The sequence below is a fragment of the Primulina huaijiensis genome, chromosome 18, assembly GCF_012295235.1.
Source record: "Primulina huaijiensis isolate GDHJ02 chromosome 18, ASM1229523v2, whole genome shotgun sequence".
NCBI lineage: Eukaryota > Viridiplantae > Streptophyta > Magnoliopsida > Lamiales > Gesneriaceae > Primulina > Primulina huaijiensis.
The window spans coordinates 5,034,415-5,055,057 of NC_133323.1; the positions used below are offsets into that span (position 1 = coordinate 5,034,415).

General features: G+C 36.6%; 4 protein-coding genes and 1 long non-coding RNA gene across 5 annotated transcripts; 2 read left to right on the plus strand and 3 right to left on the minus strand.

The window, feature by feature from the left end:
* Positions 1 to 230: 230 nt before the first annotated feature.
* Positions 231 to 1,735, minus strand: LOC140964644 (fructose-bisphosphate aldolase, cytoplasmic isozyme 1-like). Its single transcript, XM_073424505.1, has 2 exons — positions 1,709 to 1,735; positions 231 to 608 (listed from the first exon to the last, which is right to left on the minus strand). Exons 1-2 carry the CDS (start codon positions 1,733 to 1,735, stop codon positions 231 to 233), a joined length of 405 nt encoding a protein of 134 aa, XP_073280606.1.
* A 729-nt stretch (positions 1,736 to 2,464) lies between these two features.
* On the plus strand, positions 2,465 to 12,407 carry LOC140964698 (kinesin-like protein KIN-14F). Its single transcript, XM_073424569.1, has 18 exons — positions 2,465 to 2,604; positions 3,001 to 3,192; positions 5,038 to 5,201; positions 5,314 to 5,457; positions 6,345 to 6,701; positions 7,353 to 7,421; positions 7,550 to 7,774; positions 7,985 to 8,066; positions 8,233 to 8,328; positions 8,426 to 8,605; positions 8,797 to 8,903; positions 9,484 to 9,662; positions 9,763 to 9,927; positions 10,010 to 10,263; positions 10,481 to 10,644; positions 10,724 to 10,891; positions 11,155 to 11,846; positions 12,002 to 12,407. The coding sequence occupies exons 2-18, from the start codon at positions 3,033 to 3,035 to the stop codon at positions 12,129 to 12,131; spliced, it is 3,336 nt and encodes a 1,111-aa protein (XP_073280670.1). The 5' UTR covers positions 2,465 to 2,604; positions 3,001 to 3,032; the 3' UTR covers positions 12,132 to 12,407.
* On the minus strand, positions 3,805 to 4,441 carry LOC140964886 (histone H4). Its single transcript, XM_073424859.1, has one exon. It carries the CDS (start codon positions 4,355 to 4,357, stop codon positions 4,046 to 4,048), a length of 312 nt encoding a protein of 103 aa, XP_073280960.1. The 5' UTR covers positions 4,358 to 4,441; the 3' UTR covers positions 3,805 to 4,045.
* A 1,181-nt stretch (positions 12,408 to 13,588) lies between the features above and the next one.
* Positions 13,589 to 14,146, plus strand: LOC140964295 (uncharacterized). The gene is made up of 3 exons (XR_012172865.1): positions 13,589 to 13,639; positions 13,923 to 14,015; positions 14,120 to 14,146. It is a non-coding gene; the product is annotated as an uncharacterized lncRNA (long non-coding RNA).
* A 2,237-nt stretch (positions 14,147 to 16,383) lies between these two features.
* Positions 16,384 to 20,167, minus strand: LOC140964837 (leucine-rich repeat receptor-like serine/threonine-protein kinase RGI4). The gene is made up of 2 exons (XM_073424797.1): positions 17,186 to 20,167; positions 16,384 to 16,990 (listed from the first exon to the last, which is right to left on the minus strand). Exons 1-2 carry the CDS (start codon positions 20,013 to 20,015, stop codon positions 16,536 to 16,538), a joined length of 3,285 nt encoding a protein of 1,094 aa, XP_073280898.1. The 5' UTR covers positions 20,016 to 20,167; the 3' UTR covers positions 16,384 to 16,535.
* Between the last annotated feature and the right edge of the window lie 476 nt (positions 20,168 to 20,643).

Consider the following 20,643-nt stretch of genomic DNA (forward strand, 5'->3'; position numbering starts at 1 on the left):
ATATAAAATATTTTTTACCAGAACATAAACTTGAGACAAAGATAAATTATGAACTAACCAAATTACTTGGAACTCTAAAAATTGAACAAATACATTTAATTATATTTCAACTTTTGAAACAAATCTTTAAATTATGTACTCAAGAACAAGCTTAATTCGTCACCAGTCAACACAAAAAAGACATTATTAATGTAGTTAATTACGTACAATCCTCCCACACAAATAACTGATCAATGCTTGTAACCATTTACGAACAAGCTCTCAGAAGACAAACCGTCGCCACTTCCCCCACCGTATTTCCTCAGCGTGGCCGTGGCCGTGGCCTCAGAATTGTCTTTGCACCTCGCCAAGAATGCTGCCTGTGCTTTCTCCACGCTCTCCTTCTTTCCTCCCAATGTCTTGAGCGTACTCTGCTGTAGAGCTCGCCTGATTAATGAGAATGACAGTGTCCATGGTTTGAGTATATCCAACTTGTTCATGGCATTCAAGTTCAATGTCGCATCTTCCTCACTCTGCCCACCTGATAAGAACACGATGCCCGGCACCGCTGGGGGCACGGTTCGGCGGAGGGCTGCCACTGTGTATTCAGCATTCACCTCCGGAGTCACCTAAGTATGCAAAGGTTAACAAATCAAACACCTATTTAAAATATATTATAAATCTCTGATCATATAATTACTATCGTGTATCAAAAAGTTGTGTTATTCTATCGTATTTTCAAATTTTAAGATTTAATATATGTTGTCAATTATAGAATTTTTTTATATATTGTCGTAGAATGCAAAATAGTTTGACCAAGAAATGTGGGGAGTGTATTTTTGGAACGCCAAATTTAATTTTTCATGCATTAATTATGTAGGATGAGCTTATTCAAGAGATACAAAAAATAAGGATTTTTTGGATCTGAATTGTGTTTGAACTGATGGATTTCAAATTCATAAATTTTAAATGTATTTTTATTATTTAGAGAATTAAAATAATAAACTTCAAATCCACATTTCACGTGTTTATATAGTATTTCATGTTAATTATAATGAAATGTATTCTACTTTGTCTTACAAATATGTAAATGAGTAATATGTGAAGTTAAGATTTGATCAATTGTTTCATTTTAAACAATAAAACTATAATCGAAATCCGTGAATTTCAAATTAATCTCATAAAACACAATCCGAAATTTTTTTAGTAGTCTAATGAAAAATCATCTTTATTTTTTAATGCAACTGGAAAGAATATTATTTTATGTAATTAATTATTTAAATTAATAAGTATTAGTGTTTGCATAATTATTTAAAACTATTGAAATAATATAATGAATATATTTAAATTTTAAATAGTATTATAAAAAAATTAAATATGATAAAGAGTAAAGAGAATTAAATATATAAAATTTAAAAAAAATAAATGAAATCATATAATCAATGCAGATATTTAAATGTAGTTTATATTTTCATGGGACATCAAATTCAAATTTTGATCTAAAAAAATTGAAAAAACTTCAAATTTAATTAGTATAAATTTTCTATCTATTTGTTTTCAAATATATATATATAAAATATAAAGGATCGGTGGGAAAGAAGCAAAATATTATCGTTATAAAGAGAGAGAGAGAGAGAGAGAGAGATGGGATCACGGGGATAATAAATAAGAGTGATTGGGGGTGCAAAAGAAAAGCATTTGTGGAATCATTTGAATTAAGGGATCCAACGTTTATACTTGGCCTACTTGGGGACATCTCCCATCCTCTTTATTTCAACTTTCAAAATCCAACGTACACATTTATTTATTTATTTATTTTTTTTTTTTAAAAAAAATAAATTTACACTAGTCAAATACTCTATAGTCTATACTAGTCAAATGGTATATAACAAACACGAACCATATATTTATTTAAACAAATTTGAAAGTAGGATATTTTTACCATGAAACACTATGAAAATAAGATATTCAAATCGACCGAAATCATGTGTTGTTCATTTTATTAAACGAGGAACGAGTGCGACATAAGATAAAAATTTTTTGGATAATGAAATTAGCAAATTGGATGACAACATTGGTGTATGTGCCCAAGTCATTCATGATTTATTGATGGTTGAATTTGTCTAATGCAAAAGAAGAGGTTATCATCAGTCAAAATTAAAGTGATTAGATTTTTGTAAAGCAAACTAAATTCCCAATTATACAACGTTCGAAACCCCCCAAAAGACATATTCCACGTGTCGATTTCTGATATGTTCTTTTGAGTGTTGGCCTCCATCCCAGTCACACTTGCCAAAATTTTCATGAATGGACATTGGAAAAAAAATGGGCGAGTCGAGACTCTGGGTTACACTATATCAATTTTCGACTTCTACCCGACCCGACCCGACCCACATACATTTGATTTCAGGGTCTTTATAAATTCCCCTGATGCTTCACCACTTTGAGTGAGTCTTCTCTCTCTTGCCAGAATTCTGCATTGAATGAACCCTCTCCGAATTTTGAATGCTTGTCAATTCAATGCTCACGAGGACCTCGTTTGAGCTCCCGTTTTGAACTGTTTCAAAAACCCGATCAGCAATCGGAATCCAAGGAGCCATCTTGCTTCCTCTTGCCAAAGTTCAGGTAGCTTTTAATTTGCCATGTTTCAAAGATTTCAAATTCAATTCCAGTTTCTTGAATCCTTTTCTTTTCCATTTTATTTCTTATTTACACTCACGGGTCTTTGAAAACACTGCAAGATTTTTTTCCCTGATTAAGCACATGCAGATATGGAGATTTCCGTAATAATAATTTCAAATTTTTTTCTGATATTCGAAAAACTGGAAATAACGTATCCAAGTACATCTAATTTGGTCGCCCATTCCATTTCTTTGATCCATCCCTTGAAATTGAAACCCACAAGCTTTCTCAGGGAACTCTCTCTGCCCCTGTTTCCCGTCTTCGTCAATGGTAACATTGTTTCGAACGAACAATAATATCTTAAAACGAACTGACCGATACGAAATGTGATATTGACAGTTTTAAAGAAAAGTTGGCCTTGTGAAGAGAGAATGCCGCAAGAAATAAGCTACAGTTGCGGCTCAAAATTCAGCTCCCCGGGGAAGAACTTGAGAGGATTAAAGGGCTTGATCCACAGCAATGGAGAAACTTCATATCCAGAAGAAATAATCAACGACCGTGAATTAGCGCAGAGAAAAGCAGATGAATCAGGTAAGTATAATTTATATTGTATTCCATTTACATTAAAGATTATTAGTATCGGGACCTTTTTCCTTTCAGTAGCATTCAGTTATATATTCGACAAATCAACAATTTTCGTTCCCATAGCTTAAAAAATATCGAAAAGAAAGATAGAGAGGGGTTGTTCCTAGGAAAACTTAGGAATTGTCTTTTGAAACGTGAAGAAAGTAGACGTGCTTCAAATAATAATGGAAGTGGACACCATTTTAATTAATTCAGTTCATGATTAAAGATGAAGCATTAAGAAGTAAGGAATCCACCATTTCCCATATTAAATGAGACGGGCTCGGTGTAGCCTTTGGCACCGCTTAACTTGCGAAACATGATTGGAAAATAATAATAATAAAACTAATCAATTGCTTATAGTTTCCGCTTGCCTTGGTGCTCTAAAGTTAAGACACAAATCTTTTTTAATGTTGAAGAATTCTAATTAAGGTGGACTCAAAAGTTTAAATATTATTTTTCAACTGGGTTCGAATTTAGTGTTTTTTTTTTGTTTTATACAAATGTCTAATAAAAAAATATTATTTTTATTTCGTCGAAGTATCTTACATTGTGATATTCCTTTGAAGAGCCTCAATGTGAAGCAAATCTAGATCCGAAGCTAATGGATAACCAAATAATTCAAAAACTACGACACTGAATCAGAATAAAATAATACCACAATCAACTTAATCGAAAGGAACTGAAAATTTATGTCAGTGGAATTAGAACAAAAGTTCAAAAATTTCAGAATCATGTACAAAACGTCGAATTCAACAACCGATAGCAGCCCCGAATCTACCGAAATGTCAACACCCCCGATCCCTAACCCTAGAAAACCCTAACCTCCAAATCCATATAGGGTGCGGCCTTGCCTCTTGAGAGCGTAAACGACATCCATGGCCGTCACAGTCTTCCGCCGGGCATGCTCCGTGTATGTAACAGCGTCACGTATAACGTTCTCGAGGAAGATTTTGAGCACGCCACGCGTCTCCTCGTAGATGAGGCCGCTGATGCGCTTTACTCCACCTCGGCGAGCCAGACGCCGAATCGCCGGCTTGGTGATGCCCTGAATGTTGTCCCTCAGCACCTTGCGGTGCCTCTTTGCTCCGCCCTTTCCCAAACCCTTGCCGCCTTTTCCTCGCCCAGACATTTTCCTAGTTCAGACTCAGAAATAGAAATCACAGTGAAATATTGCCAATCGAATTTGATTTTGTCTTGGTAATGGGGGGAATGGATTGTCGAGGATTGTGTATTTATATGGAGTGATGCGAGAATTTGATGGTTGTTTTACCAACGTCTGATTCTATTGACAATCCACGGTTGAGGATTGCGATCCGCGTCATTTAGTAGGTAAGGTTTCTAAGCCGTTGATGAAAAATCGACGGCTATGTGATGATGGTATCGGGGATCCTTCTTGGGTGGATCACTTATCATATTCATTTTCATGTCTATATNCGAGTTGATCTGATTTATAATTATAGTAAAAATTCATAATTTTGACATAAAAAATAATATTATTTCATATATTAGATCGGGTGGAAGATTTGTGTTACAAAAATTATGGGACACATAGAAGTTTTTGTGCGCTAATATATTATATAACGTTCTTCTCTTGCATCAATAGTTATTAAATTCATTAGATAAAGCTAAAAAATTGAATTTTGGTGAAGAAAATACTAATTTTTATCAGTCAACTTTTATAAATATAAATATAAACATAAATAAATAAATAAATTATTATCATTAAAATAATGATACGTGTCATATTATATGTAATTACAAAATTAAAAATCTATTTACAGCTCTCGACATTATATGCCAATATTTCAGCTGCGAGGCGATACCAGGCGGCGCAATGGCTGCGGGAGATGGACCACGGCGTAACGGAGGTGCTGCCAAAAGAGCCGACGGAGTACGGATTCTGTTTGGCTCTCCGGAATGGCCTAGTTCTATGCAATGTCCTCAACAAAGTCAATCCCGGGGCCGTTCACAAGGTAATATAGAAAGTTCACCTATACTGTTTGAGTATGAAATTTTGGTTGTTCAATTCATATTCTTCTCCTCATGTTTAATTTTATTTGTGAAATTTTGTTATTCAATATAAAGGTGGTGGAAAATCCATTGGTGGACGTGCAGGCCACGGAGGGTGCAGCACAGTCTGCTATCCAGTATTTTGAAAACATGAGAAATTTTCTTGTGGCTGTTGGCAAAATGAAGCTGCTTACTTTTGAGGCATCTGATCTTGAAAAGGTTAGCATTTCAATTGTTATGCTGTTTCTTGCTCCTTGCCTAATGCCTCTTGTGTTTATATCCTGAAAATGAACAAATGCTTGCTTCTTGAATGGTTCTCTCGTTTCCTTGTGCCATCCATAATGTGTGTAGGAAAGTGCTTCAGTATTATTCACGTATCTCAACTGTTATTTGATATGACTTATGAGTCATATCAGCCTCATTCACTCAGCAACTTTCCCTTAGCAGATAGTTAGCAAGCATCTTTCCCTTATCTTACACAATCGAGTTTCATCAGGACAAGACATTGATGATTAGCTTTGCTGGTTGCACATTCCCAGGGGCTGGCATCAACATGTATGATGCCGATGGAGGAGGACGCCGATCTTCTTGTCTGGCTATTTAAGCACGTTATATAGCATTGAAGTTTAAAACTTTGTTAAAACAAATTAGATTACGATTTCTTAATATTTATGAGGTTTTTTTAGGAGATAAGATTTTTGGGTAGTTCTGTCGCATGTCGAAGAGAAACCATTATATATGTGTCACAACATCTCCTTATAAGTTATTTCATATTAACCTTATTCCCTCTTTAATAGAATGTGTGGTTAGAAATTTAATTTAAATGAATATTCGACTGTTGACAGTTTTTTTAGCCGCAAGCCCTGTTGATAACTATGGTAGTATGAGACCATGAACTTGATGATTATAATGAAACATTTTCTTTCTGTCTCTATCTGTCTCGTTACAGAACATCAGGAAGCAAGTTCTATATATTCTCACTAATGAATATTTAGCGCACACACCAAATTAACATAGTTATCTCACCTCAAATATTTAATGTTTGAGGTGGTCTTGACTACCATTTTTTAGTACACCATTGGCTTTTAAATTGCTTTAACTTACAGGGTGGTTCATCAAGCAAAGTAGTGGATTGCATTCTCTGCCTGAAAGGATATCATGAATGGAAGCAATCTGGAGGAATTGGAGTCTGGAGATATGGAGGAACAGTTAGAATTACGTCCTTGAAAGAATCACCTCATTCTGTAGTGGGTAGTGAAAGTGCTGATGAATCAGTCATAGGTTCTGAATCATCACAATATGAACAGTTGATAGAGTTCCTCCAATCATTCACTGACTCACGTGAGGAATCCAGGGCCGCCAACGTACTCACATTCATATTCGATCATTTTAGCCTTTGTCTCTTGCAAGCTTACGTGGCAGAGACCAATGAATTTGGAGATGACTTGCCTTTAAATCCAATGGTAGGTAAGCTCATTTCTGTTTGTTTTATATCAGTAAATAGCCATATCGTATAAGAAATACATGTCACGCCAAATTTAGTACTTATTCTTGAGGCTAACACAGAGACTTTGAAACTGAGAGTGTGCACGGCATAAAGTAGAATTGAACACTTACACATCACTCCAGTTTATTGTCAAATGGTGCACAAGGAAACATAAAATAACACATAAAGACGAAACATTACAAAAGCTGGAGAATTTTGAGATATCAGGCATTTTAAATTGTTCAGCTTTCTTCTTAATTATTCACTGTTTTTTTACAAAGGACGTGTTTGGATGGAAAGATTCGACTTTGTGGGGGATTTCAAATTACTAGGTTGGAGAGTGAGTTTAAAAATGAAGCAAAAAAATATAGTTGGGCAACAAGGGATTCCGAACCACTAATTATAATTTTGAGTCAAATGCATATGATGGATTACTCAAATCCTTCAATCCAAATGCAAACTAAGAGATTTTTGGTGTTGATCATTAAGTTAAAAGCATTTCTATCCCTATATAGTGAACACCACATTCTTTGATGAGTGTATTTGTTTTCATGTTTCATAGCATTGTAATTTTCATTTTCAAAGTATCCTTATCATTATTGTTTTTGTCTAACTGGGGAATCTGTAGGTCATTGATATTATGCTGAGGACGGTAGTTAAAGATTTTTCAGATTTATTGGTTGCTCAAAGCAATCAGGTAGAAGTACAAGAATGTTTTTTCCAATTTCTATCGTATTGTGATTCATACAGAGACTATCTTCTACTAGAAATGATTTACCAAGTCAATTATCTCAATGAAGCGGGTTTTGTTTCTTTGGTCTGCAGCTTGGATTATTTTTGAAGAAACTTCTGCAAACGAATGGCACTCCACAGACAAAATGTCAATTCCTTGAAGCCATATCAAAGTACCTAGGCAAAAAAACTAGCCTTGCATCAAAAGATGTATCTGAATTCTGCATATGTGGTGGAAAAGGTGAACCGGCATCATCTAGGAATAAGGCCTCTTCCAGCCATGCAGAGCTGCTTGATGTTCAACAGAAACAACTAGAGGTGTGACCATACTGAAACTTCTGTAGTTTATTGTTTCATCTTATTTCCAGTGTTAAAGTCGTCTTCTTATTTGTTGATTATGAAATGCTTTTATGTTATGTGTCCTCCAGAAGAGTTACATCATTATCGTATTTTATGGGGCTACATATTAATGTATACAAGTATTCACCTGTAATATTGTTATATTGTATCATAATATACAATTTTCAGGATCTAAAAACACTTCTTAGAGAGATGAAACAAGAAGTCTACCAGGTTCACGTAGGACAGGAGAAAGGACTCCAATGGCTGGGTAAGATGCAAGCCAACTTTTCGACTTTATCTTTTGTTTTATACCATATGTATGTACCCAAGCATTCAAAGTAAAGAGTTCATCTAGTTCAATGTTCAAAACTTTTTTTCCTCGATATTTTCATAAAAGCATCTTGTCAAATTATTAATAGTGATACCTCTACCAGGGCACCATGTCAAGGGCCTTGAAGTGGCTGCGTCTTCCTATCATGAAGTTTTGGAAGAAAACCGTCTTCTCTATAATCAAGTCCAAGACCTAAAAGGTGACATATCTTTATTTTTATTTTTTCAAATTTTGTGGCTTCATGAATGCCCATTGTATAAGATTGAAGTTAATACAATACAATGCTATGATCACAGGAACAATAAGAGTTTACTGTAGGGTACGACCTTTCCTCTCGGAACAATGTAAAGGGCAGTCAACTGTTGATTATATCGGAGAGAATGGAAACATCATGATTGTCAACCCCCAGAAGCAGGGTAAAGAAGCGAGGAGGGTCTTCTCGTTCAACAAGGTTTTTGGGACAAATGTGTCGCAGCGTATGTCCTGACTTAATTTTCCTTTTAATTTGATATTGCACTCTGGCCAACTTCAAATGAGACATTTGGAAATTTAGCATGTACTTAGCTTCATTAGAAGGAGAGGCAAAGTCTGAAGTTTTTATTTTTATATATCATCAGCAATTTAAGTTTTGAAAACTTCTTGTTCTAATATGTTTTCAAATTTGCAGAACAAATATATGCAGATACCCAACCTCTGGTCAGATCTGTTCTAGATGGTTACAATGTTTGCATATTTGCATATGGTCAGACCGGGTCTGGGAAGACATATACAATGGTAATGGGAAACTATCATTGCTTCCATTGCATTTCATAACATAGTTTGGCATTAGATGTTTGTATGTTTTGTTTTGCGACTCAAAATATGTCATTTTGGCAGCATGTGCCCTTCAGCATTTGGACATGAATAATATTTGGTCTTGTGACCTCTGTGAAAACTAATTTCTTCTGTATAGAGTTCTTGAAGCCTTTAGAGTTGTTGAAGGTTACAAAGACAACATACAAAATAAATACTAAGTTTGTATGTTTCCTTAAGCACTCATCTCTAGGTGAGTCAGCCAATGTCTAGAGAAGTTATACCTTTTCAAAATTATTTCAATCTACTTTCCAAAGGAGCCATCAGAATTTGGTCACTAAATTAAAGAATCAGAAAGAAGATTACTGACTTTCCTTTGGTACCTTACCAGTAACTATATGATATTCCTGAAGTAAGACCCACCTGTTACCCTAACAGTGAAAGGTACTTAGTGGAACATTTTGTATGATAAAACTGAATATATATGACCATAAAAGAACATGACAAGTCATTGTATATTCCACGGCAACTTATTGGAAAGTCTACTTATCCTTGATTGCAGAGCGGCCCTGACTTGATAACAGAGGAAACATGGGGTGTCAATTATCGAGCTCTGCGTGAGCTGTTTCACATTTCAAATGCCAGATCAGATGTTGTAAACTATGAAGTTGGAGTCCAAATGATTGAAATTTACAACGAACAAGTTAGAGACTTATTGGTCTCTGATGGGAGTAACCGAAGATATCCTTGTTCAATTTCTTTCTAGTGGCCAACGTAATAATTTCTCATTCAGGATTTACACTTCTTGGTAGTAATTATGAATGCCCTTAATTATTTTCACATTAGATATTCGAAATAATTCTCAGCGAAATGGTCTCAATGTTCCTGATGCAAGCTTGATATCTGTTAAATGTACCCAAGATGTTCTTGATTTGATGAAAATTGGACAAAGAAATCGTGCCGTGGGTGCCACAGCTTTGAATGAGAGAAGTAGTCGATCTCACAGGTGATTTTTTTCCCTTGTAAATTCATATATTTCCTCGTAAATTATTATATTATATATTTAATGAATTTATCCCTTGCTGCAGCATTTTGACTGTTCATGTTCAAGGACAAGAACTAGTTTCAGGAACCACACTAAAGGGTTGCCTTCATTTAGTAGACTTAGCTGGAAGCGAGAGAGTCGACAAATCTGAAGCTGTTGGTGTGAGACTAAAAGAAGCTCAGCATATTAATAGATCTCTTTCTGCACTTGGAGATGTTATTGCTGCTCTGGCACAAAAGAGTTGTCATGTTCCTTACAGGAACAGTAAGCTAACTCAAGTGTTACAAGATTCTTTAGGTAATGTGAAGCCACAGTTAAAAGTGTACTTTTTTCACTCTATGCTATATCCAGATATTAACCAATGGTTTGCTTTTGTTTGCCTTGAATTTCGTGAGGGAGTTCTGATATAATAAGCAAGTTCTGAATACGCCATCTTATGATATTATGTTGCATTCTAGTTAAGTTAGCCATTTCGGAAAGCATGATGTTCTTACTACTGATATTAATTTAACAGGGGGACATGCAAAGACGTTGATGTTTGTGCATATAAACCCAGATGTCAATTCTCTAGGAGAGACAGTTAGCACCTTGAAGTTTGCTGAAAGAGTCGCCACAATTGATCTTGGGGCAGCCCAGTCAAATAAAGAAACCTGTGAAATTAGGGAATTCAAAGAAGAGGTCTGTTCTTCTGCCATTACATCTCTAATTTGGTTTTGATCTGTTCAGCTGACGTTTGACTGTTTTGTCGTATATTAAGATTTCAAACCTAAAATTATCATTGGAGAGAAAGGAAGCTGAATTGGAGCAGTTGAAAAGTTGCACGAATATTCGAGGCGCTGTATCACCTGTTCGGATATCAAAACATAACAATATTCTTTTGAAGCCTGAAATTAATCAACCACTTGTGGATGCTCAAAACGCGGAGGTAAATGAAGAAAACTTTGTCTAAAGTAACACACATTGATATTAAAATAAACTTGTGAACTAGAGTAAAATGTTTCTTTTTTCCATTTTCATGTCGAATGACAGAAAGTGGCTCGAATGAGGCAATGTAATAAGATGTTAACTTTTGTGGTTTGACCATGATAGCTTTAATAGATTGGATGGTAAAAAACGTCTAGAAGGCTTCAGTTTTATCGTGCCGAGTAGGCACTAAAAACCTTGGGACATATTTATGCTATATTGCAGGTAAGAAGTTGTTCCTCCGGTAAGCAGAGAAGACTTCGATTTCCCTCTAAATTCATGGACAAGGATGTCACGCCAAATATCCCCGTCTCCGAAGAAAAACCTGTAAGCTCCATCAAGCCAAGATCTCCATCTCCTCCGGTTAGGAGATCGATATCCACTGACCGAGGTGCCCTCACCAGACCTAGAATAAAATCTGAGGCACTCGATAACCCACCAGTCATGAAAGTACCCTTTCCAGCTAGTGTTTCAGTCCATAAATCTACCACCAGTGCACATGCAATAGCACCATCAAAGGTTAACCCACTTCTGTATCAAGAATCACTAAAACGAGATAATTTTCCAGATGTATCGAACAGTCTCCAAAGGGTCACTTTTCGAAAAATTAATTCAGAAAATGAAGAGGAGCAATTCAAACAAGTGCTAAATGTAAGGCAGGGTGGCATTAGAAAAACCAAACCAGAGAGTAAGATAAAGGCCAGGCATCAGTCATCTGCTAGAATTCACAAGTCCGGAGTTGCTGATAAACTGCTTTCAGATATGAACTCTGGTAAACTACTGGAGCAGACCCAAAAACGCGATTTCTCAGATCCTGAAAATGACCCTGGACCTGTCAGATCGCCAGCTAATGATAGCAATACTGTGAAGAAGCTACACAGGAACTGCTCGAGTGACTCTCAAAATGTAGAACCAAGGTATGACTTGAGCTTAAATTTGTTAGCAACCAAGCCAATGTTTTACTCATTCCGAAAATTATTGGAGCTTATCATGAAATCTTGGCAACTAACTACATGTTTTTAAACATGATTTCTTTCTTTTACTAACAATACAAACCCTCTTTCTCGACCAGAGAACTACAGCAAAAGGCAAAGGAAAACAAATTTTCCGCTGTATATCAGAATGTGAAGGAATCAGGCAATTCATCTCTGCCAGAATATCAAAGGAGCAGATCTACTCCACGCGGGAAATTCATTATTTGATGGTTAGAGAATTTCTGAGCATGAGGTCACAAGTGTTGAGTATATATATGTATAGAACCTCGCTAGACTCCTTGATTCAAGATTGCATGCTCTCAAACTAAAAGTTCAGTAAATGATTTGCCTCAGTTAACACAGGGGGCCCTGCATTTTCCTCTTCTTACTAGTTTTAGAGATGTCCCGTATTAAATGTCATCCCTGAAACAGTCTTGTTTTCACAGGTCATATTGAGATATTCATGCGTTTGTATATACTGTGAAGTGGTCTTTGTGTTACTTATCTCTTCACTTGAACTTTAGAAGCTACAGAATGCTTTTAGGCAGCTGCTGCTTCTTAAGTAATTTTTCCTAAAAAATTTTATGATTATTATTTACTTATTTATGAATAATATATCTATACGAATTGTATTTGTTAAGAAGCATTCGCATTTGTTCCAAAAAAAAAAACAGAGAGAGAGAGAGACGTCCGCATAAAATACACTTTGCAAGATTAATTTAAGTGAAATATGAACAATACGATGGAGAAAATTATTGAACAAAACAAAAGGCATCGCATGCATATGTTCCATCGTGTATTTTTATATATATGATATAATTATCTGATCATGCACAATGAAAGTAATTTAAACACTAAAAAGTAAATCAATACAATGATTTATATAACCTACTTGAAGCATAAAGTAAACAATCTTCAGCTTGATCAGTTGTCTTGTAGATCAAGAAGATATAAACTTGAAACTGAAGTTGAAGATATTGATTGATAACCTTGATTATGAAACTGAAGAAGAAGATACCGATTGGTAACCTCTATTATAAAAATGAAATTGAAGAATAAGATATCAATTGATACAAATCAAAGGATGTAGATGATGACATAGATTTGGAAAGTGATGGTTATTTTGATATTTGACATTTCATTGATCACATTTTCAAATATTTTATTTTTACTTCTTTGAGAATAGTTTGTTTATTATCATTTTTTCGTAAAGCGTTTTTTTTGCGCCTTGCGCTTTTGAAAGCTATGGGCCTAAATTTGAAATGGTCCAATCCCATCAATTTGATGACTAAAAATCTCTTGAATGGGGGATTCCAATGGATTGTGAATGAAATTATTTTGTTTCCTTTTTCATTTTGATATTGTGGTCGCTGAAGAGAGTTCCTGGACAAACTCATTGAGACTTTACAGTTTATTGTGGTAGACTTGGAAGTTCTCATGCGTATGTTCTTGGATGAGGGTCAGCCAAATTTCCTAGCTGGATCAGAGTACATACACAAAAACTCTTGTGAGACGGTATCACGGATCAATTTCGTGGGTCGAATATTCTATTTGGGTTATCCATGAAAAAATATTATGTTTTATGCTAAGAGTATTACTTTTTATTGTGAATATCGGTAGGGTTGACCCGTCTCACCGATAAAAATTCATGAGACGATCTCACAAAAGACTTACTAGGATACATATTTTTTTGCTGCTTCATTGAGAGTGAATCTCCTGTTTAAGGTTCAGTTTAGGTGAAGCTAGCTAGTTGTTAACTAATCCTTCAAGATTCCCACTCATAATTAATGTAATCAATACAAAGATTATGTTGATGCATCTTCATTTTGTTGACATCTTTGTGATGGCTGTATGATGAACCTTGTGATTATTTTACAGCTAAACTTTTCTGTTTAGAGTAATTATATGAGATTAAAAGACTTATGATGCTCAATCAAAGTCATTTTTGACAATGAGTTTTCTTTTATGCGTATGACAGTGTCACAGTTTTACGTACTTAGAATTGCTGTACAATTACAGAGCATTTACCGCTCTGGAGCTGAAATAGAAACTACAGAGAAAAAGATTTCCACTTGGAGTTGTTGATTCATTGATAATGGACTTTCAGCGCAGGTGCTTAGCCTTGATCTTTCCTACTTCCATAACATTTTCAAGAAAGAAAAATAAAAATTCACCAATAGTGTCACTAATCTGTTACTGGATTATTGATGGTGTAGTTATTACTTGTGCAAGCTACACAATCAGGCCTTTTATGAGAAATAAAATAATTTTCCAAGAAAACCAAATAATTCATGGCTTAATCAACTTGCATAAATGTGGCTGATCCTTGACATTTGATTATTTACTGAAAGGGTCTGATCAATGACTGTTTATATGCGGAAACATTTGCTCGCTCTAGATGGTCTTCCTTAAGCTGGGGGCCTCGGCGAATCAAGCAGGTAAACTTACGTTGATACTATATTGTGAATAGGTATCTATATTATATTATATCCAAGAAATATTTCATGTCGGAATGTGCTTCGCCCTGCTCCATCCTCCTAAATGCATGTATGTGTTAATTTCTGTATATGGGGCCATCTTTTTCATGCAAAGTGCATGGTGTTTTAGGCTAGGGGATGATGATTTTTTTTGCGGGAAGAATGGAAGAAATAAAAGTGCCAGTGTTGCATTTTTAAGCTCTGAACTTAATGTTGCTTTGCTAATGGAGACCGTTGACAAAATATATGCTCTAACTTGAGGAGTTGCGCAATCTATCTGTAGAATAAATGGGAGAACATTAAGGAGAACTGCAAATGTCATTTCAATTAACACTTGGATTAAAAGAAATCGGTACTCGAATTTATTTTCTCGGGTTGCTACTTTAACTTTGAGTTTATTTCTTCAATTCTTAACTCAACCTTTTGGCATAGTGATCAAATGTTCTCTTTTTACAACGAAATATTAAATAGCTCATGTTAGTTGTCACGGTTGGATAAAATCTCTGAGAGTTGTATATATGAACTTGGACAATCTTTTTTCGTTGAACTAGATTTTGAGGTTTAGTTAGGTTTAAGCTCCAATCTTAACGTCTCCCTTTGAAAAGCAGTAGTTCTTGGGCTGGAGGTTATGGTTTTCCTAAACCTAATTGCAGTGAAGTGTGTTGCACATAGATTTAGAGTGGGGCATTGTTATGTGTTATTATGCCCCTATTGTTTTGCCTGTCGATGTCCACTTGGGGAACATGGGGCTTGAAACTGTATAAGCCATAGTAAATTACCCCACCCCCCAGGATTCAACTTTTTGAATGCTAAAATACCGAGATACTGGATTCGTAGCTTATTATTCCATCTGTATCATCTTTTGGTTATCTATTCATTTTTTCCTGTTCTAGTAAATTTATCCTTAAACTCAAGTCCTAGAAGTTATACCTTGATTATTTAAGCAAGGGAACATTTTCCGATGATGGGATTGTAATCTCAACTAGGAACTATTCAAGAAAGGAGCGAACAAGGCAATAAAACCAGCATTTGAGAATGATGAAGCCAGTGAAAATCAAGATTCAGGGCTTGCAATGTCTAAGCCTATCTATTGATCAACTTTTTGTTCAGGACTCAAAGCAATGGATGCGGAGTCAGGCTGTACCTTGTGATACACGAAAATCCAGAATCATCCGGTGGCTTCCATATCGTGGATATAGTATATGAGTGTTACTAAATTTATTTAACTTGAAGAAGTTGGAATCTTAGCGTCCTTCATATAGTCCTCGATGTTTATAAGCCGGTTAAGGGTTTTGTGCCTGTAATGCATGTGCTCATTCTTATGGCCATGGCCCATGAAAAGGGATTGATTTATATATACATTTAAAATTGCAAGATGCATAGGATCTCAGTGCAGTTGAGTTGGTATTCTCAATTCTGATTTCTGGTTGAAAAAGATGTGCTTCTTCCCTTCTTTACCTACTCATTTATGGCTTTTTAATAATGTTCATGACATTTAATACCTTTATATGTGCATGAACTAGCATGTGGATCTATATACATCGAGATATTTAGTTTGGTGGAGGAAAAGTGGTTGAAGGACCAAGTGGTTACGAGGTACTCAAAGTCCAAAGATATAGCAAATAATTGTGTATTTCAAAAAATTTCAAACTAGTAAAACTGTTCAAAGTAAATGTCATGGTCATGTTTTGCATGATAAAAAGAGTAATTACTATTTTTGTTAACAGGACAAAAAATTGTCACTTATTTTATAGGATTGTTTACAAGGATACATAAATGTCCCAGAATTCATATCTATTTTATAGGATTGTTTACAAGGATACATAAATGTCCCAGAATTCATATCTTAGTTATCACATAAACACGGGATATAGCTAAGGACCAGGGGACCATAACAGCAGAGCTTGAAAGCTCGGTTGGCTCCGGAGTAGAAACTCAAGATCTTACTAACTTACTTGCCTTAAATGCATCAACACAATCATTGTTTTTGCCTATAATTGTACGTCACATCTACTCACTAGTACCAGGGGCATAAATTGATTTTCGACTTGAAATGCATTCCTCAATTAACTACGAGTTATATCGGACCATGCTATTAACAACAGAAGGCTTCTGTTACAGTTGAGCTGAAAATGTAGTATACCGACTTTCTTGTTTAAACAGATTCATCAGAGAATTCAAAAGAGCAACTAGAGGAGCCTTGCAAAACCACGTTCTTGGTACTAGAAGACCTATGATTTCCCGATATATTTCCTTTCAGCAAGTCGGTGTCCGTCCTCACAGGGTCCGCATGCCGGATTTCTTCGAGCATGGCCACAACATCTTTCATCATAGGACGATCATCAGGACGTGCCCCAAGGCACAGGAATGAAACAGCCAGTGTCTGTAGCATTTCATGCATCTGAGGGTCAGCTCTGCCCCTTAGCTTTGGGTCTAAAATATCAACTGGGTCGTGCTTACTGTGCAAGTGTTCTCGAACCCATTGAACCAAATGCGCACCACCTGGCAACGTTGGGTCTAAAGGGTGCCTTCCTGTCAGAACCTCTAAGAGAACAACCCCAAAACTGTACACATCACTCTTTTCCATGATACATTGCATTGAAGCATGTTCTGGGAGACAAAACGACACAAATTCAAGTCAATTAACAAGATAATTGAATAAGGTGATGGAGCTAGAAGTTTCGAACGGGGAAACAAAATCTTGTTATTCTATATGTACAAATGAAAATATATTAGCTTCCATGAAACTTTAAAAGATGGAAAATGTTATCGTTAAATCAAGAAACGAGTTTCAAGTATATCTACCAGGTGCGATGTAGCCATAAGAACCAGCTAACTGAGGTCTCTGGCTCTGTTTTAAAGTATCTCTAATATCTGTTTCTCTGTTTAAAAGTCTTGCTAGACCAAAATCAGCAAGATACGGCTCCATTTGACGGCCTAATAGTACATTCATGGCTTTTACATCACCATGTATGATCGGTGGAACACAGTCATGATGCAAATATGCAAGAGCATGTGCAATTCCCAGTATCACATCGTATCTAGCTTCCCAGTCTGCCCGTCCCTTGCCAGCTCCATGAAGAAGTGAACTCAAGCTCCCATTAGGTAGGTAACCGTAGAACAAAAGTTTCAGTGTCGTGTTTGAACCCCAGCTCAGAAGCCGGACAATGTTCTTATGTCTGATTGAACCAAGAGTCCGAATTTCAGAATCAAATGCTCCTGATTCTTCGGATGACCACATCTTTTTCACGGCTAGAGTCGCCCCACTAGGAACTGTCACCTTGTACACAACCCCGGAGCTTCCAGTCCCAATGACATTAGATGACGTGAGGTTTCGTATGATGTCATCAACTGAAAACTCCATCTTCTGATACAAAGTCATCTCCCAAGTGTCAGTTTCAATAGATTTATTCTTAGCCACTTGGGAGCGTGCTAGCAGGTAAATAGCGAGCAGCGCAAGCACTGCACTGGCGCTGACAAGAATCGGCATCGCTATCTTCATGGTGGGTTTATCATGGCCAGAAGTACCAACAGAAGGGATAACTCCACCAGAGATGTAGAGATTTTTGTTACCTGCAAGGTCACTGAAAGGCAGCTTCCGGAAGAACGGGGTGTTAGGCAAATCACCTGAGAAATCGTTGAACGACACATTGAGGGACACGAGGTTTTGAAGGTTTTTGAGAATTTCAAGGGTTCCAGAAAGTTTGTTGTAAGAAAGGTCGAGAACTGCTAATTTGCCAAGATTTGAAAATTCGTCTGGTATCTCACCAGTGAATTGATTATTGCTGAGGTTTAGAGCGATTTCCAGTGATGGCAGTCTGCCCAGTTCTTTGGGTATATCACCGAAAAAACCATTGCTCCCAAGATCAACTAGTTGTAGCTTATTGCAGGACATGATTTCAGATGGGATACTGCCAACTAGTTGGTTGTTCCCGAGTTTGAGTTTGGTTATTTTCGTTAAGTAACCGATGCTAGGAGTTAGGTTGCCGGTTAACCTATTGTCTGAAATGTCCACAAACTGCAGACTTTTCGGGAGGGTATCAGGCAAAGGGCCGGTAAGTGCGTTTGAGTGAAGATCAAGGAACTCGAGGTTTTCACAGCCAGAAATGGAAGGAGGAATGCCACCCTCAAGATGATTGTTGCTCATATCAAAAAAATTTAAAATTTGCAACCCTCCGATTTCCAATGGAACAGTACCCCCCAACATGTTGTCACTTATTCTGATTCTGTACAAATTCGTACAGTTTCCTATATCAGGCGGTATAAAACCCGAAAGATTGTTGGAGATGAGGAGCAGTTTTGTCAGATTTGTCAACTTAAAAATCTGTTTTGGAATTGGACCAAAGAGCTGATTGTAAGAAAGATCAAGAGCCTGGAGATTCACACACTGAGATAAAGATTCAGGAATCATGCCTGTTAAGTTATTCTTCCAGGCGAAAAACAGGTTCAAGCTGGTTAATTCGCCAATCTGAACCGGGATTTCTCCATAAAATTGGTTATTGTCGACTTCAAGATGAGTCAGAGCACCACATTTGGATATCTCAGAAGGTATAGTACCGGATAGCTGGTTGACACTGAACTGCAGTTCCTGGAGCTCCAAAAGATTCCCAACACTTGTCGGTACGCTCCCTGTCAATAGATTCTCCGACAAATCTACAACCCTTAAACTGCTGCAGCTTCCAAGCTCGAATGGAATTGTTCCGACCATACTGTTCTGCCATAACAGTAGATTCCGAAGCATTTTGAGTCCCCCTATCTGTCTTGGAATCGAACCTGTGATCGAATTCTGATACAAATACAGGTTCTGCAAGTCGCTGCAGTTTCCAATCTCTTCAGGGATTGAACCAGACAGCATAGATGTGTACATTGCTATTGTTTGAAGCTTTTTAAGCATCCCAATTGACGCCGGCAAACTCCCAGAAATGCCGGTTTCTGCGAGGCCAAGAATAACCAAGTTGCTACAGTTGCCAATCTCCCAAGGCAATTCACCCTCCAGATTCTGATTGCCCCCAGCTCTGAATGCCTCAAGATTTCTCAAATTCCCTACAGTCCTGGGAACCTCACCGCTGAGGTTGTTGTCAAAGAACATAAGATTCTTAATCATAGTGAGATTCCCAATCTCCATAGGGATGCTACCTGTCAACAGATTTGTGTCGACGGACAAGTCTTGAAGCTTATTCAACCTGCAAATTTCAACCGGAATCTCCCCGACAATGGAGTTATCGCTAATATCAATCATAACCAGCTCAAGATAATCTCCAAACTCTTTCGGGATCGTGCCAGTTAGATTCGCGGACGAAAGAACCAGAGTATTCAGTAACCTGAGTGACTGGAAATTTGAAGGCAATGGACCTTGCAAGTCTATTGATTGCAAGATAATCTTCACCACGTCGCCATTGGAGTTGCAGTGTATGCCATACCAAGTACAGGGACTTTGGTCTAAAGCACTCCAATCCGAAAGACCATTGGCAGAATCATTCAATCCTTTCTTCCATGTCAACAGAGCTAGACCCTGCTCATCATTAATGGCGAAACAAGAAGTGAAGAGAAGCATAGAGGTGGATACAAAGAGAGAGGTGAAAGAGAAGAAGTGATGAAGAAAAGTGGAGGGATGGTTTCTTGAGGGTGCAGACATTGCTGCTGCAAAGAGAGAAAGTGGAGGCGAGGATCAGTTCTTCGGGATTGTCGAGGGGGGAACCCCATGTTTAGTTTATAGATTGAAAGAAGAAGATTTGGATCCAAATCCACTTTTTTTTATTTTTCTATTACTAAATTGTTTTGGTATTTTGTCATTAGGTGAAGAAGGTGATGCATTCACCATTTAGGTTCTTTTGGTTTTTTAATTCAAATTAATGTATCCGAGAGGATCTGACACGAAAATCTCAAATTTAAGACAAAACATCGTGTTTTATCCATTGTAAAAGCTTCTCCCCTAAGTCAAAAACAAAAAATGAAATACTAAAATTTACTAAACTAAAACAATAGCTAAACAAAGGGTTTTATTTCCTAATTTTCTGTGAGACTTACAAAATAAACCCTAGGATCCCAATATATAGGTGCGTCCTTCGTTAAATATGAGAGACTCGGTTCATCTAAGAAATTAAAATCACTCTGTTACATGTCACATTTATCCATCCAGTTTTGTTAGTTTAACTTGAAGAAATCTATCAGCATCATTTGAAAAAAGAAAAAAAATAGTATGTATCTTATGAAAAAGTTAAATTTGTTTATGTTTATAATAATAAGTAATACTTTTGACAAAA